Source organism: Globicephala melas, chromosome 2 (assembly GCF_963455315.2).
Source record: "Globicephala melas chromosome 2, mGloMel1.2, whole genome shotgun sequence".
Classification (NCBI taxonomy): domain Eukaryota; kingdom Metazoa; phylum Chordata; class Mammalia; order Artiodactyla; family Delphinidae; genus Globicephala; species Globicephala melas.
The window spans coordinates 5,352,599-5,366,360 of record NC_083315.2 but is presented as its reverse complement, the minus strand read 5'-3'; the positions used below and the strand labels follow the sequence as shown (position 1 = coordinate 5,366,360).

General features: G+C 41.1%; 1 protein-coding gene across 1 annotated transcript in view; it reads right to left on the bottom strand.

Annotated features, from left to right (window-relative positions):
- CUBN (cubilin) overlaps positions 1-13,762 on the bottom strand; it is a 271,724-nt gene that overhangs the window by 71,287 nt on the left and 186,675 nt on the right. Inside the window, exons 45-52 of the mRNA XM_060292217.1 lie at positions 11,149-11,323; positions 9,778-9,956; positions 8,412-8,621; positions 7,621-7,761; positions 6,766-6,947; positions 3,738-3,909; positions 2,388-2,594; positions 461-610 (exon numbers count right to left, since the gene is read on the bottom strand). Of these exons, the coding sequence (XP_060148200.1) occupies positions 461-610; positions 2,388-2,594; positions 3,738-3,909; positions 6,766-6,947; positions 7,621-7,761; positions 8,412-8,621; positions 9,778-9,956; positions 11,149-11,323 (1,416 nt within the window). The remainder of the gene's footprint in view (positions 1-460; positions 611-2,387; positions 2,595-3,737; positions 3,910-6,765; positions 6,948-7,620; positions 7,762-8,411; positions 8,622-9,777; positions 9,957-11,148; positions 11,324-13,762) is intronic.

Genomic DNA, 13,762 nt, shown 5'->3' with positions numbered 1-13,762 from the left:
CAATGAAATGTTACAGTCATTCACATTAAGGTCAGAAACAAGATGCTGTCATCCCTTGCATTTGACATTATGATGGTGGCCTTAGCTAGTGAAATAAGACAAGAAAAAGAAATCAAGAATTGGGATTGAAAGAGAAAAATTGCTATCAATTTGCAGAAGATATGATTGTTTACACAGAAAAACCAGAGGTAATTTATAGACAAAATACTAAAACTAACAAGAGTCTAGCAAGATCTGTGGGCTAAAGATTGATGTATTAAAATTTAAAAATTCCTAGATATAGGCCACAACCAGCTAGAAAGTATAATTAAAAATGTCTCATTGACACTACCAACAAAACCAATAAATAAACCTAGAAATACATCTAACAAAATATATGCGAGATCTTTATGGAAAATGTCATTAAAAAATTTATGTATTATGTTATTGCCAGAGTTGGAGAGCTTATCATAAGTCTTACCTGTAAAGGAATACTGTGCATGGAATCCAACATGTTCTACACGTTCGTTGGTGACAAAGTGTATCCATACCTGAGGATAAGGTATAACCAGTGGCATGCTAGGTTCTGAAGCCCCACAAAGTCTCCATATCAGAAGCCCATCAGCATTACCTGAGCAGAATAACACACCAGTGTCACCATATATATATCTTTTGAAAAATATATCCAATGAATTCAGTGGGAACAAATAATAAAAAAATTTTAAGCTATTACATTGATGCACATTTAAATTCTGGTTTAATAGCAGACATTTCACAAATCTCCTTTCTATCTTTCTCAACTACAAAGGAAAGAGTGCCTCCAATGGGTAAAAAAGAATGCTTTTTTTGGTATGGGCCTCTTTCTCTATCATAGGTGTCATTTTGTTCCAATTCATGTTTTCATAATTATTGTTTAGCATATCTAAACAGAGACACAACTGTTAAAAAACTTAAAAAAAACTTTTGGCTGTGCTTTTTTCTTTTTTTAAGGAGTAAAAAACACAATACCAATAGTGACAAAATACATCAGCAAGATAAAAGTGATAATTACCTAAAATTTTAATAATTTCTTCACTGTATTTAATCAACTAAAATGAATGGGATATTCCATACTCAAGCTAAGAACTATCAGATTTGGAGGTATTTTTGTGAATATTATTTTCACAGTAATTTGATGATCATTTACTGCTCACACTTATCTCCTCATGGTTTAGTCTGTCAGACAACATCACTGACCTTAAAAGTCAACAAAATATAGTATTCTGCCTCTAAAATGAGGGAATCGAGAGAAGATTGCATTTAACTGAATGAAATTTGATAGATAGCTGCTCTGTTTGATTCTATAAGCCAGTGGTTTTGAACCAAGCAGAGGGGCTGAGGATTTATCAGAATCCCGTGCAGAACATTCTCAAACTACAACTTCCATTTCCCTCATAAGCCTTTTCTAGGTTCATCTACCTCCAAGAGGCCAGATGATTCTTCTGCTGAGGCAGTTGGTCTGTGACCATAAACTTTATCAAATTCTCTTTCTGCCCTCCATGTTCCCAAAGCCAGCATCAATTTCTACAGTTGTCCCAGTACATTGTCACCAGCAAACTGCATTAGCGTTCAGCCTCCTTTTCTTTAAATTTTGCAATAACATGGAACCCAGTGAGCCTTAGACAGCATAGCTGATATACTGATATACTGTTACTTTTCTCCCTCTTTTTTTTTTTTCTTTAGGGGGAAAAGAGTGCCAATGTAACACTGGGGACAATTCAATGGATAACCTGTGCTTCCACTATAGGAAAGAACTAAAATGGATTTATCAGCCATGAATGCAGATTTTAAAAAAATTCTTAAGATGATTATAGTTTACCAGATATAAATCCATTTCTATTATGAAAACAAAGACAAACTTGGCTGCTTCGGGGATAATTTCCTAACCAGCTTCTATGTGCTTCTCCGTTTAATGCATTGCGAAGTTTCTTTAGACTTCTAAGGCCTAAGGAGAATTCCACGGCCTCTTCTGTGAATCCTGTAAATTCAGGAAACCACCAGCACACATTCTGACCATGTTACGTTCTAGTCTCTGAAGAAAGAAGTCTTGAGTAGATGAGAGTTGAAGGGACCACTTGAACGCATTAACAGAGCAAAGACAAACCGGAATCTCTCCTGGGTAAATGTCACATCAACTGAGACACAGGGTCTAGTCGAAAACACTGATCCATCTCATTCCTTGTTTATAAGGCATGTTGTCCCCAGCCGGGCACGTGCAGAATGATGGCTTGGTCTGAACAGTGCTCTTCTGGATCTTATATATAATACATACATTTACAGCCCTATGTCTCCCTGCATTGCTGGTGGCCTCCAGCCATAAGAAGAAGGCTGCAGGTGAATGGGAGAACGTGCTCCTTGATGGGACTCACCCGCTCGGAACTCAAGGACATCAAACTGACAGTCCTGGTGACTTTCTAGGTAAAAATCCTCAAAATGAATGTAAATGGAGGAGTTTCCCTGGTGTGGATTGCTGAGCGTCCATTCGCAGTTTAGGTTTCTTGAGTAATTACTGACTCCATCGTAGCCAGGAGAAGTAAAGTTTCCCACAACGGAATTTGTAAGGGACCCACCACACACTGAGAAAACAGAAGGCAACAGAGAAAGTAGTTGTCAGATCCATGCCATAGCAGAAGATACAAAGAAGACAGAAAAAAATAACTACAGCAACCACAGCAGCTTCTTATTGCTTTGATTTGTTTCTCTAGATGAAGTCAGGTCAGGGCTGTGGGTGAGGGGCTGCCTCCTCATGACGCCTACAGAAGTGGTTTCTGTGGATTTAGAAAGAAAGATGTACAAAAATAAGCAGCTTCTTTATTTTCCTGAAGATGTAGATTAGGTGGGTGGGGTTTGGCTTTGTGTCAGTATTTCCTCACGTGAGCCTGTTGTTCATTAACATTTAATTTAGAGCAACATCTAAATATAATGGTGGTCCTGATGGCTATGGCTTAGAATTTAGTTTAGAATTTAATTGGATAAAATTAAATTTAATTTTTAAATTAAAAATTAGAGAATTTAATTGGATAAAACAGATAATATAACATGGGCATTCCAGTGAATTGGCTCCTTTTTGATAGGGAACGAATGCTCCTTGTATCAATGAAATAACTTAAAGGTCTTAAAAAAATATTCAGTTCCACTCTTCCTAAATTTTAAAGCTCTTAGATAATAACAACAATCCAGAAAGTAGGAGGATATTTACAACAGAAAGGCCACATCTTGCTAATTTTAAACGCTCTGTATCGTCTGTGAACCCCCTCAGTCACGTACACTGGAAATCTGTATAAGGATGGATGGATGCCTAAGAAACAATAAAATCCGTGTGTCTTCAATTACTTTACTTACTATCCGGGAGTAAGCTGCCCCTCAAGAGGTAGTTATCCTCTTCCAGGATAAAAGAGCTGACCAAGGGCTGCGGGACTGGCAACCAACTATTATGGTGACACTGCATGGAACTGAGCTAGAAGCTCTTCTAACAGCATTTTCTAAATTTTCTAATTCACAACAGCAGTTTTCTTCCCAAAACTAGAGGTTTCTGTCTTCTGTTTTGGGGGTTTTGTGGTTGGGTTTTCTATCTGGTTATGTCTGTCTTTTGTGGAAGATCCGAGGTGTGACTTTGATCTCTAAAGGGGACATGCATGGCTCCACTGCTGTCGGCAGTAGCTGTGGGACACCTGCAGCGCAGACGATAACACAGGTGTATTTGTAACATCCTCTATTACCTGCGTCTTCACTGGACGTATAGGAGGCAGAGAAGCCTCCATATGGCCTGGATCCATCAGTGAAATAAACAACCTTCATTGTATTTCCCGAAGATTTGATCTCATTGGTACCATTCACGCTGCTACACAGTTTCTCTAGCTGGGGTGAGTTACTTCTAATTCCATTAAATACCTGTTGGAAAAAATAGTTTAACCTTTAGACCCAGTCCATCTGACTGAGTATTTCCTAGGAGGTTACGTTCCCAGACCAGACACAATTCCTTCTAAGAAAACTCTGTGCTAAAATGCATTACTTAACAACATGGGCACTTAGCCCAGTGCCACAAGCCACCACGTTACCTGGAGCACATTTTGTGGCCTCAGGGTCACTGCACTAAAATGGAAGTATTGCAGTCATGCCCTCCTGCCATGTGGTGACAAGTGAAAAACTGCTGTGCTCTTTGCAACTGGAAACTGTGATCAAAACGTAAAGAAGCTATGCCAACACGCTCACATCTTAGTTCACAGAGTTCACTGGGGAACAGTTTTGTTTAACAATCCCTCAGGACCTTTGATATTTGGAAAGAAGGCTTAAATGTTAATCTCTGATGATCTGAAGTATAGAAGAGCTCAAATTTTTTTTTTTTTTTTTTTTTTTTTTTTTTGCGGTACACGGGCCTCTCACTGTTGGGGCCCCTCCCGCTGCGGAGCACAGGCTCCGGACATGCAGGCTCAGCGGCCATGGCTCACGGGCCCAGCCACTCCGCGGCATGTGGGATCTTCCCGGACCGGGGCACGAACCCGTGTCCCCTGCATCGGCAGGCGGACTCTCAACCACTGCACCACCAGGGAAGCCCAAGAACTCAAATATTTTTAAATGCCATTTTTTTATTGGAGTATAACTGTTTTACAATGTGTTAGTTTCTGCTGTACAACGAAGTGAATCAGCTATATGTATACATATATCCCCTCCCTCTTGGACTTCCCTCCCACCCAAGTAATTTTAAAAATCAATCTCAATATAATAGTTCTTTCCTACTTAGTCATGCATTCAAAGCTTCAATTTTCTTTCCGGTTTGAATTTTTAAAAATGGACTAGAGTATTGTGGACTCCAAAATATTCAACAACTCCAGTTATGCACACAGTTATGACAATTGGCAAAATGTTATTCCACTTCTTTACACATCCAAGGGAATATTTCAGCACAGCTCAAGAAAGATCCAGAAGTAACTAAACGATAATAGATTGAGCGAGTGATAGTCCTGTTTCTAAAAAGGACTTGAATGGCTTACGATTAGAAATAATGAGGCAGAGTGGGACACTAAGAGCTATGGAGAAGGATAATGTATTCCATAACAAAAGCTGTACGCTTTTTTGTTTACTGTAATTGATCATTAAATTTTGTTCTTCGGGAGCTTCTGGTTTAAAAAGTGACTTCCGGCTCATAGGACAGGACACAGAGCTTCCTATCATTTACTGAGCATGGACAAAATGCCAGGCTCTGCTAATAACCCACTGGGATTACCTTATCCAATTAGCAAAACAACCTCTCAGACATATAATATTACCCCTGTTTTCCAGATTAAGACACTAGAATTCAGAAAGATTATGCAATTTGCCAAAGTTCAAAGAGCCAGTAGTAATAAAATTGGGATTCAAATTATCCCTCTGATTCCAAACCATGAAGTAATGCATAAGGAAACAGAAAGTGACAAGTATTTCAATAATTCTAAAAACAGGAATGGGCAACACACTGCCAGAATCAAAACGGATTATTCACAACTAAAAGGCTGGAATATGTGCAAAACCATGATCAACGGCCTTTATCCCATGGACAGAGGCAGCCGGACGTGGGAAGTGCTTGTGGGTGCATCTTAGGGTGTCAGTCAAGGAACAGAAAAGAGGTCAGTGCGGTTGGGTCCTAGTGAGCAAAAGAGGAGGGGGGTTTGAGATAAGACACATGGGTAGAAGAAGGAAGGGGCAGCAGATAACATAAGTCCAGTTGGGCCATTATGAAGATGTGGGACTTCCCTCTGAGTGAGAAAAGAAGCCATTAGAGGATTTTCAAGGAAAGCCTTATGGTCTGATTTAGGTTTAAACCCATCACACTGGCTGCTGTGTTGAGATGCAGAGAGACAAGGGTGGAAGCAGAGACCAGTTGGAAGTTATTAAAATAAATCTAAGTGAGTGGCGATGGCGGCCGCAGTGGAGGTAGTGAGAAGGAGTTAGACTCTGGATCTCTTGTAACGGTCCAGCCGAGTGAGCTTGCTTATGGGTACAGTTTAAGGATGTGAAAGAAAGAACTCCAAAACGGACATCAAGGCTTTGGACCTGAGCAACCAGAAGTTTGGAACAGTTATTTACTGAGATAACAAAGACTGGAGAAAGGGCAAGTTGGGTGGAAAATATACTAATATTCATCTACAGTTAATACAGTATAAACGTATATATATCTGTCGTTCACAGTTAACACTCACGGATTTCATTAGCTTTCTTTTGCTAAGGGAAGCTAAGAATACTAAGGGTATTATACTTATACTTAAATATAATATTATACTCAAATATAATATTTGAGATTATACTAAGGATATAATCTCAAAGCATGAGCTTGGCAACCTGGAAGACAGTCGACCTTGGTCTTCCAGAGGAGTCACTCGGCACAACCAGCAGAGAACAGTAATGATGCAGGACCACCCATCTGCTTCAGACTTTTGGTGCTGGCTTGCCCTGTGACTCTGGTCCCAATCATAGGCTTAACTTTTCGGTTTACACAGGTTTTTCCATGTGTAATGATCATTTGCTTGAACATTTATCCTGCCTATGACCCTGATATAGGTTGAGACAACTAATAGTCTCTTAAAACAGCTTTTATAAAAATTATGGCAAACATTTATTGTGACGTTGTTCTATCTAAAATACTTAGAATTTGTGTGAGATACAGTTGCACGGAGGGGAATATTCCTGACCTAGTTTTCTGACTGTGATTTATGGGTCAATAAACTCCTTAAACAATGGACTATCATATCCCTGACGGCAGGGGACACTTACTGTCACATGCTCACTGCTGCAGAATGGATGGTCTTCTAGCCTCAGGTTGTCAAAAGTGAGGGTCACCCGCTGTCCCTCCTGCACAGTGATTCTCCATTCACACATCCAGCCATGAGGGTTTGGGTTCAGGTAGTTGGGAGAAGTGAAGGTCCCAGCAGGGCCCTGGAGATCCCCACCACATGCTGAAGGGGGGGGAAAAAAAAGAGAGAGAAGAAAACAAAACCCCAAAACCTAAGAAAACTTCCAATCCAATCCTATAAGGAATGTTCTCAAAAGTAAAGCATTTTTTTTATTGTCCCACTAGACAAAATCAGTGCTCTTATTTATCACTGTATGTACACAAGGACTATCTCTGATATTTAATATTTAATCTCTGCTTCCATAGATGGTAGTTCACTGGCAGCCTTCTGTCATCATGGCCCAAGAAACATGAGAGTCCAGTAAGCGCAGTAATCATCGGAGTCAGGAAAATCAGAGGGCTAAAGTCATCATCCAGTTTTTTCAAGACAAGATCTTTATTTCACATGAGCTTGTCAGGGAGTTTGGAATGCATATTCTGAGTGACTCGAGCGCTAACAGACTGGCTTTCTAAGATGAGGAACGTGGCTCTCACCTCCTGACACCCCTCACAGCATTAGATCCGTTCCCTTGTAGCACTGATTGCAGTTGTGATTTTTCATCTATTGGTGTGACTATTTGATTAATGTCTGCCTCTCCGCTAAACTAGTAAGGCCCAGGAAGACAAGGGTCACGGTGTCTTTGTTTAGTTATTGTCACACCAGTGCCTAAGAGGAGTGTCTATCCAATGTAGGGCTCAGCTATATATATATATATAAAATGAATCAAAGAACATACCTTCCACGCTGGAGTCAAACCGTAGTCTGAATCCCGAGGCAGAGAGAGAGCCGTCTGTGACAAACCTGACCAAAGCAACATTGCCAGAAGTATCTATGCTGTCAGGAATGGTGTTTCCACAGTATCTGCCCAATAGATTACCTGTGAGAGTCAAATAATTAAGTATTTATATGTCCAGGTGATTGATTTCATTTCACCTCTACTTGAGAAATTCTGCATGTACGAATTAAAAAACAATAATAGATAAGACCCTGGCCAGAAAGAAATGGTGACCTCTGGCAAGAGAAGCAGGTCAAACATGAATAAAAATCAATATATTCAAGTATATGAGGAAGTGTAACAAAAACAGCAACGAATCAGAGCCGAGGGCAGCAGCACAACGAGGAAGGCTGCTCATGTGGTCAGTGAAGTGGTCCAAGGCGACAGAGTGACAAGCATCCGCCTCATGATATTTCCAGGGTATGTTACCGTTTCCCTCCTTACCTTACAGGATGCCCCTCAAACATCTGAGCGTAGCCCTGGAAGGTCTCCCTGGAAGAGGATGCCTTCCGGACACAGTGCTCTCAGGATAAGCTATATAATGACATCAGGGTTTTGGGCACCACTGTTTCATGGGTAAGAAATGAGGGAGAGAAAAGCTGGCACTGTCCAGAGCTGACTGATCTGCACTTCTCCACAAAAAAAAAAAAAAAAAAGTCTTGCCTTACTTGGAAGTGAGGAAATTTCAGAGGCTGAGTGAGTAACCTGTGAAAATAGATAACCCCAAAAGACAGCAGACATATCTCACTGACCAGACGTATGGTTTTCCCAGATCTCCACGAAGTCTCGTTCACAGCCAGATGAATCCTGAAGGCTAAAGCCTTCAAAGCGGATGGTGAGATAATGTCCCGAGGGTCCCTGGAGATGCCACTCACAGAACAAGTCGTCTGCATACGGAAGCGTTGGGTACCCGCTGCTTTCAATGACTCCACTTTGCCCTGTCACCCTTCCTCCACACTCGGCTGCAGAAAAAGAGCAATATTCTATCAGAGGTTTTCTTTTTTTTAATTCAACCAGCACATTTAAAAGCTTTTAGGTGCCAAGTGAACATGAACTGAAGCTTTAAAAATACTGAAAAGGTATGAAATGAAATCTGCTATTGGTGTACAGAGAAATGATACCACAAGTCCAATCTAATAATGGGAAAGGGAAGACGGAAAGATGTTGAATGGCATATTCTGTAACGTCTCATGAATTCTCTTGGGACACTATGTAAGAGCTATTAGCTGCAAGTAGGTTTCATTCCAGAACTAACTGAGAGATTGATAAGGGCCTGCCTAGTACCCTGTGTTAGTGATTCTGTAGACTAAGTCCTAGCTCAGGTAAAAACAATGCTGTGGTCGATTAGTCATGCCTGCCATTTCTGGTTTATCAAATAAACGTGTTACTGTAGTAATGGGTATCTCAGGGCCTTGAAAATTACTATCCAATTATTTCTTATCAGCTGGATGTGGGAGATTGAATTATATACAATTTGCCTCAGGCTATAAAATGACCCATGGTGTAGGTTAAATATTGTTACAACTAGGCTTTTCAAGTTTTGAACGCATTAAATATGTTTGGTTAGTGTTCAGACCCAACAGATACTAAATTCTATGTAATTGTGACCATATTGTAGTGAATCTTCAGAATGTATTATTTATGACTCCTTTTTTAAAGGAAGGAAATCAAAACATTGAATGAATGACCTGGCGCTAGACACTTAGGGGAAAAAACATCTCGATTATCTATTGATGTTGAGGAGGTCAAAGTCACTGTTCTAAAAATAGTTATTTGATTACTAAAGAGTTTTACATTTTAATATTGTACGTATTTCACGACAAGAGGAAGAAACGAGAATTTAACTGGATATGTTTTTCACTAACAAGTTAGGGAAAAATACAAAATATTCAAGTTTACTAAAAAGAGTATTTTTAAATGGAAATTAAAGTAAAAATTAAAATTGATAAATGACTTTGTGGTTTTAAACATTCACATTCCTAACTTACTTCTTTCATTAAAGTAACTGCGAAAATTAGGCAGCTAGAAAGGCTTCTTTAAAAATGGCATGATCATTTCAAAAGTTTTAAAGCAATTATTCTGTCACTACTTTCTTATTGAATATAAAAATGTTGTTACCTATGGAATACTTGGCCTTGAATCCCACATGAGTGGGGCTGCTGTCAGACCGGAATCTCAGATACATCAGCTCTCCTGAGGACAACTGGCTGGCGGGCAGATGAGCTCCACAGAACTTGGAAAGCACTGGTGCATTTGAATCAGCACCGTCTCGCAACTCAAGGTAACTGGACGCACAGCTGCAGTGGAAAGAAAATTCTGTTTAGTTTGCAAAGTCCATGGCTTTGACATATTTTGATAATAAACACTTCACTTTCTCCAAGGGCATTATTAAATCGTCATTTCTGTAGTGCTCTGTACACAACACAGCGTAGACACTATGACAGGGTCAGTGTAGGTGGTGTGTCACTTCAAAAGGCCATATGATATTTTTCTGAATCATACACTCCAGTTTGTAGCTGAAAAAGACAGGTTTTACATGCACCACAATGAAGAATATGTACTCGCCTTCCATATTCTGTTGGTCTTAGAAATGTAAAGATCATTCTCGAATCAGCCCCTAGGAGTGTCGAAACACAAGGATTTTGTTTCACGTGATGTTATGACACGTTTCACATGACAAAGATGAACTCTCTCTTGATAGCTATGTAACCGGGGCTAAGGGAGAATCTCAGCTGGAATTTTCTGTGTCCCTAAAAGAGGACAAGTATTTACCCAGTATTTCTTGAGAAGGTCAACCAGCCAATTAATGCTCAGTGAGGGGAGAGTGGCATTATATCAGGAGTCCAGAACTGGAACGCAAAAGCTCTCATACCTAAGCTTTGCACCTGCATGTATTCATGCAGATGTAGACACACGTTTGTTAAATGAAGAGAAAGGTAACAGATTTTTTTCAATCTACGTAGTTATTCCATCCGTGTTCAACGTAGTCAGACAAACGCTCTGGTTTGTAATCTTTAAAGATTCTTACTAAACAGAGATTGGGAAATCGTACTGTCCTTGCTTTCGTCCTGTTTCTGACACTGGTGACCCCGGGTGTCACAAATTTCATTTGTTAAACAGATACTTTATCATTTACGACACTGAGTATGGGGCTGGCCGAATAGATATTCGTCTACCAGAGACACTCTCTTTTTCCTGTGGGAGGAAGAGCGGGTAATATAAATCTCAGACAGCCACCCTCCGTGTCTCTCGGAGGATGTGCACAGGGTCAGGAGGGACAGTGTCTGTTTACATCATCTGCTCAGCTGATGGGTGAGTGTCCGGCAGGCAAGGTTTTCAAGCTCCAGGTGTTAAGCATTTCCCTTCCCCGTCCCTAGATTTCCTTTGCTGTATATGCTGCTGAGCGAAGAAGAAGGAAATTGTTCTGAGATGTGACAGCTGAAAAATACTAACTCTGGGTAGGAGGAAAATTAAACGGAGGTGACCTACTTGGGTGTTGCTTCGACATTGAATTGATCTTCAAACTGCAGCCTTATGAGCTTCCCGGGAGGAGCAGCTATGAGCCAGCTGCAGTCAGCGTGCTGCGGATAATTGCTGGGGTGGTTGGGGGAGGTTACGTATCCAGCAGAATCCGCATCGTGGATGTAGATATTGCCCCCGCAGGCTGTCAGGAAACACACTTAAATCAACCTACCGTCTGGAGAAAGAGGATGCAGGCGACTGTCACCTCCATTTTTAAAGGTCTCTTTATCTGTACCTCCAATATTAATTTCCTTTCATCTGGAATTAGCCTCCTTTTCTTTTGTAAGCAAATATATTCTGAATTTGCTATCAAGGGAGCTACCACATGTATCACTTTTTAACTTGCCAAACGATATGTTCTCACTGGAAATTTCACTCCTTCCTAAAGCCAACCAAAGATTACAGTGCATGGTGCGTGCAATAGCACGTCATGGAAGCATAACGATATGCCCACCACTTCGATAAGCATGTAAAGGCACCAGCACTTTAACTGCCCCCTGACCATTCAGGTCAATAGACTGATGTTTAAAAGACTAAACAGATATACACTTTGTACAACTCTCTGGACATTCACTCCTTATGTTTCTTTGGGATTTAGGTGCATTTGAAGAGCAAGAGATGAATGGTATAAGAAATTTTATGAGCCAGTTTTTTTGAGAAGATAATGAGCTTTTAATACTTTTTGAAAAAGCCCAAAGTGTTAAGTAAAAATACTTTCCTTTTATCAATAAACATTTATTTTTTGGCAATCTCAGCAAACAAACCAAGTAAGAACAATCTGGGTACTTACAATGCCAATGGAGTTAATCTGTTCAATAACTTAGCCTCACAGATACTGAATCTGCTAAATTCTATTGACATTTGTTTCCAACATCATTCAGCCGCTTATGGGCACATCCTGAGTTGTGCCATTGCCTAGAACTCCTTCATCTCTGAAACCCTAGACGTTGAGCTCCTTTGACTGCCTTTAACTCCCTTGCTCCTGGTCTTTCCTTCAGATGCTCCTTGCAAAACCCCAATTTGGTGGTTGTGTTCCATTCAAACCATTCATGGAAATTGATGCCACAACACATGCATGTTCTCCACTCTCGACACTGCTAAGCCATCCTCCCGTTTCATCAGATAGATGACAACAGCTATATAAAACCAACTCGACTCCCCAAACCCTTCGTCCTCCCCATTCCCTCTCTCATCTCAGCACGCTACTCTGAGTCCTCTTTTAGAAAGGAGAAGTCAGATGAGAAGTCCCTCAATTTTTTACCCCTTATTTGTTACCATCCTTAAAAATTCACCTACATCTCTACCCTCCTTTATTTTCCCCTGTACGCTGCCTTCATGTATCTTGGGGTTGGTGTCCCAATCCATTCTGTCTCTTTAGGGACCCTGCTCTATTTAATCCCTCCATTTATCCTGTGCTTTTCATCTCATTCTCTCTCTCTCTCCCTTCCCTCCCCACTCTCTCCTCCGTGATACTTTGACCTTTCCACATATCACGAGCTCAAGGAATTTACAGCCACTTTCTTTACGTCCTCCTTCCCCTTCACTCGTCAACCCTCTGAAAGGACTCCTTTCCTGGTCCCCATCACCCCACAGTCACTTTACCCAAAGACGTTTGAAATCATTGTTCTGTATCCACAGCAGTTAACGTGTTGACCACAGCTTCCTTCTCTACACTGTTGCCCCTGAGCTTCCTGGACATCAGCTCTTCTCCTCCTCCTTTCATCCATTCTCCTCTGAGAATGGACCATTTCTCCTGTCCTTGGGTGCCTCTTTCCAGGTCTTTCCTGGCATTGCTGGAGGTCCCCAGGAATCCCCCTGCAGGCCCTTCATCTTCTCAGTAGAAATTTCCTGGCTAAAGTCAGCCACCCTCGTGACTTAAACTGCAACCAGTCTCCTAACAGTTCCCGTATTTCTAGATTCAGCCCAGATCCCTGTTCTGACCTCCAGACTCCTGGTCCAGTGCAGGGTCTACTGGACATCCCGAGGGGACATCATTCAGAGATTTCAAACCGAACGTGTCCCAGACTGCCCTTACTACCTACCCGCCGCCCAGAAGTCCGTATACAACTGCATGATCTTCTTACTGACCACCTCGTTTTCTCCTTAATACTTGTTGCCATGTGACATGCTGCATCTCTTATTTATTATCTGCATTTTAACACTGTAATTAAGCTCCATGGGGACATGGATTTTATTCGTTTATTGCTATATCCCCGGGGCCTAGCATAGTGTCTGTCACACGGCAAGTTCTTAATAAATGTTTGTGGGATAAATGGATCCACCAGCCAGAAACCTGGGGGCCATCTACGGCACCCTCCTGTCCCACATCCAAATCCACTCAATTCCGTATTTATAATCTCTCTCAACATCCCTTGTCTTCTGCATGCTTATTGCCATTGCCTTAGCCCAGGACCTAATAATTCCTCCCTGAATTACTCTTTCACCTGCTCTCTCCACCTTAGTCTCTCCCCCTCCATGTGTTTTCAGTGCCGCGGCCACACGGGTGTTTCTAATCTGATAATACCATTCGTGCTTTGGATTAAAACCTTCCAAGGGCCCCCACTGCCTTCCAGTGAACATC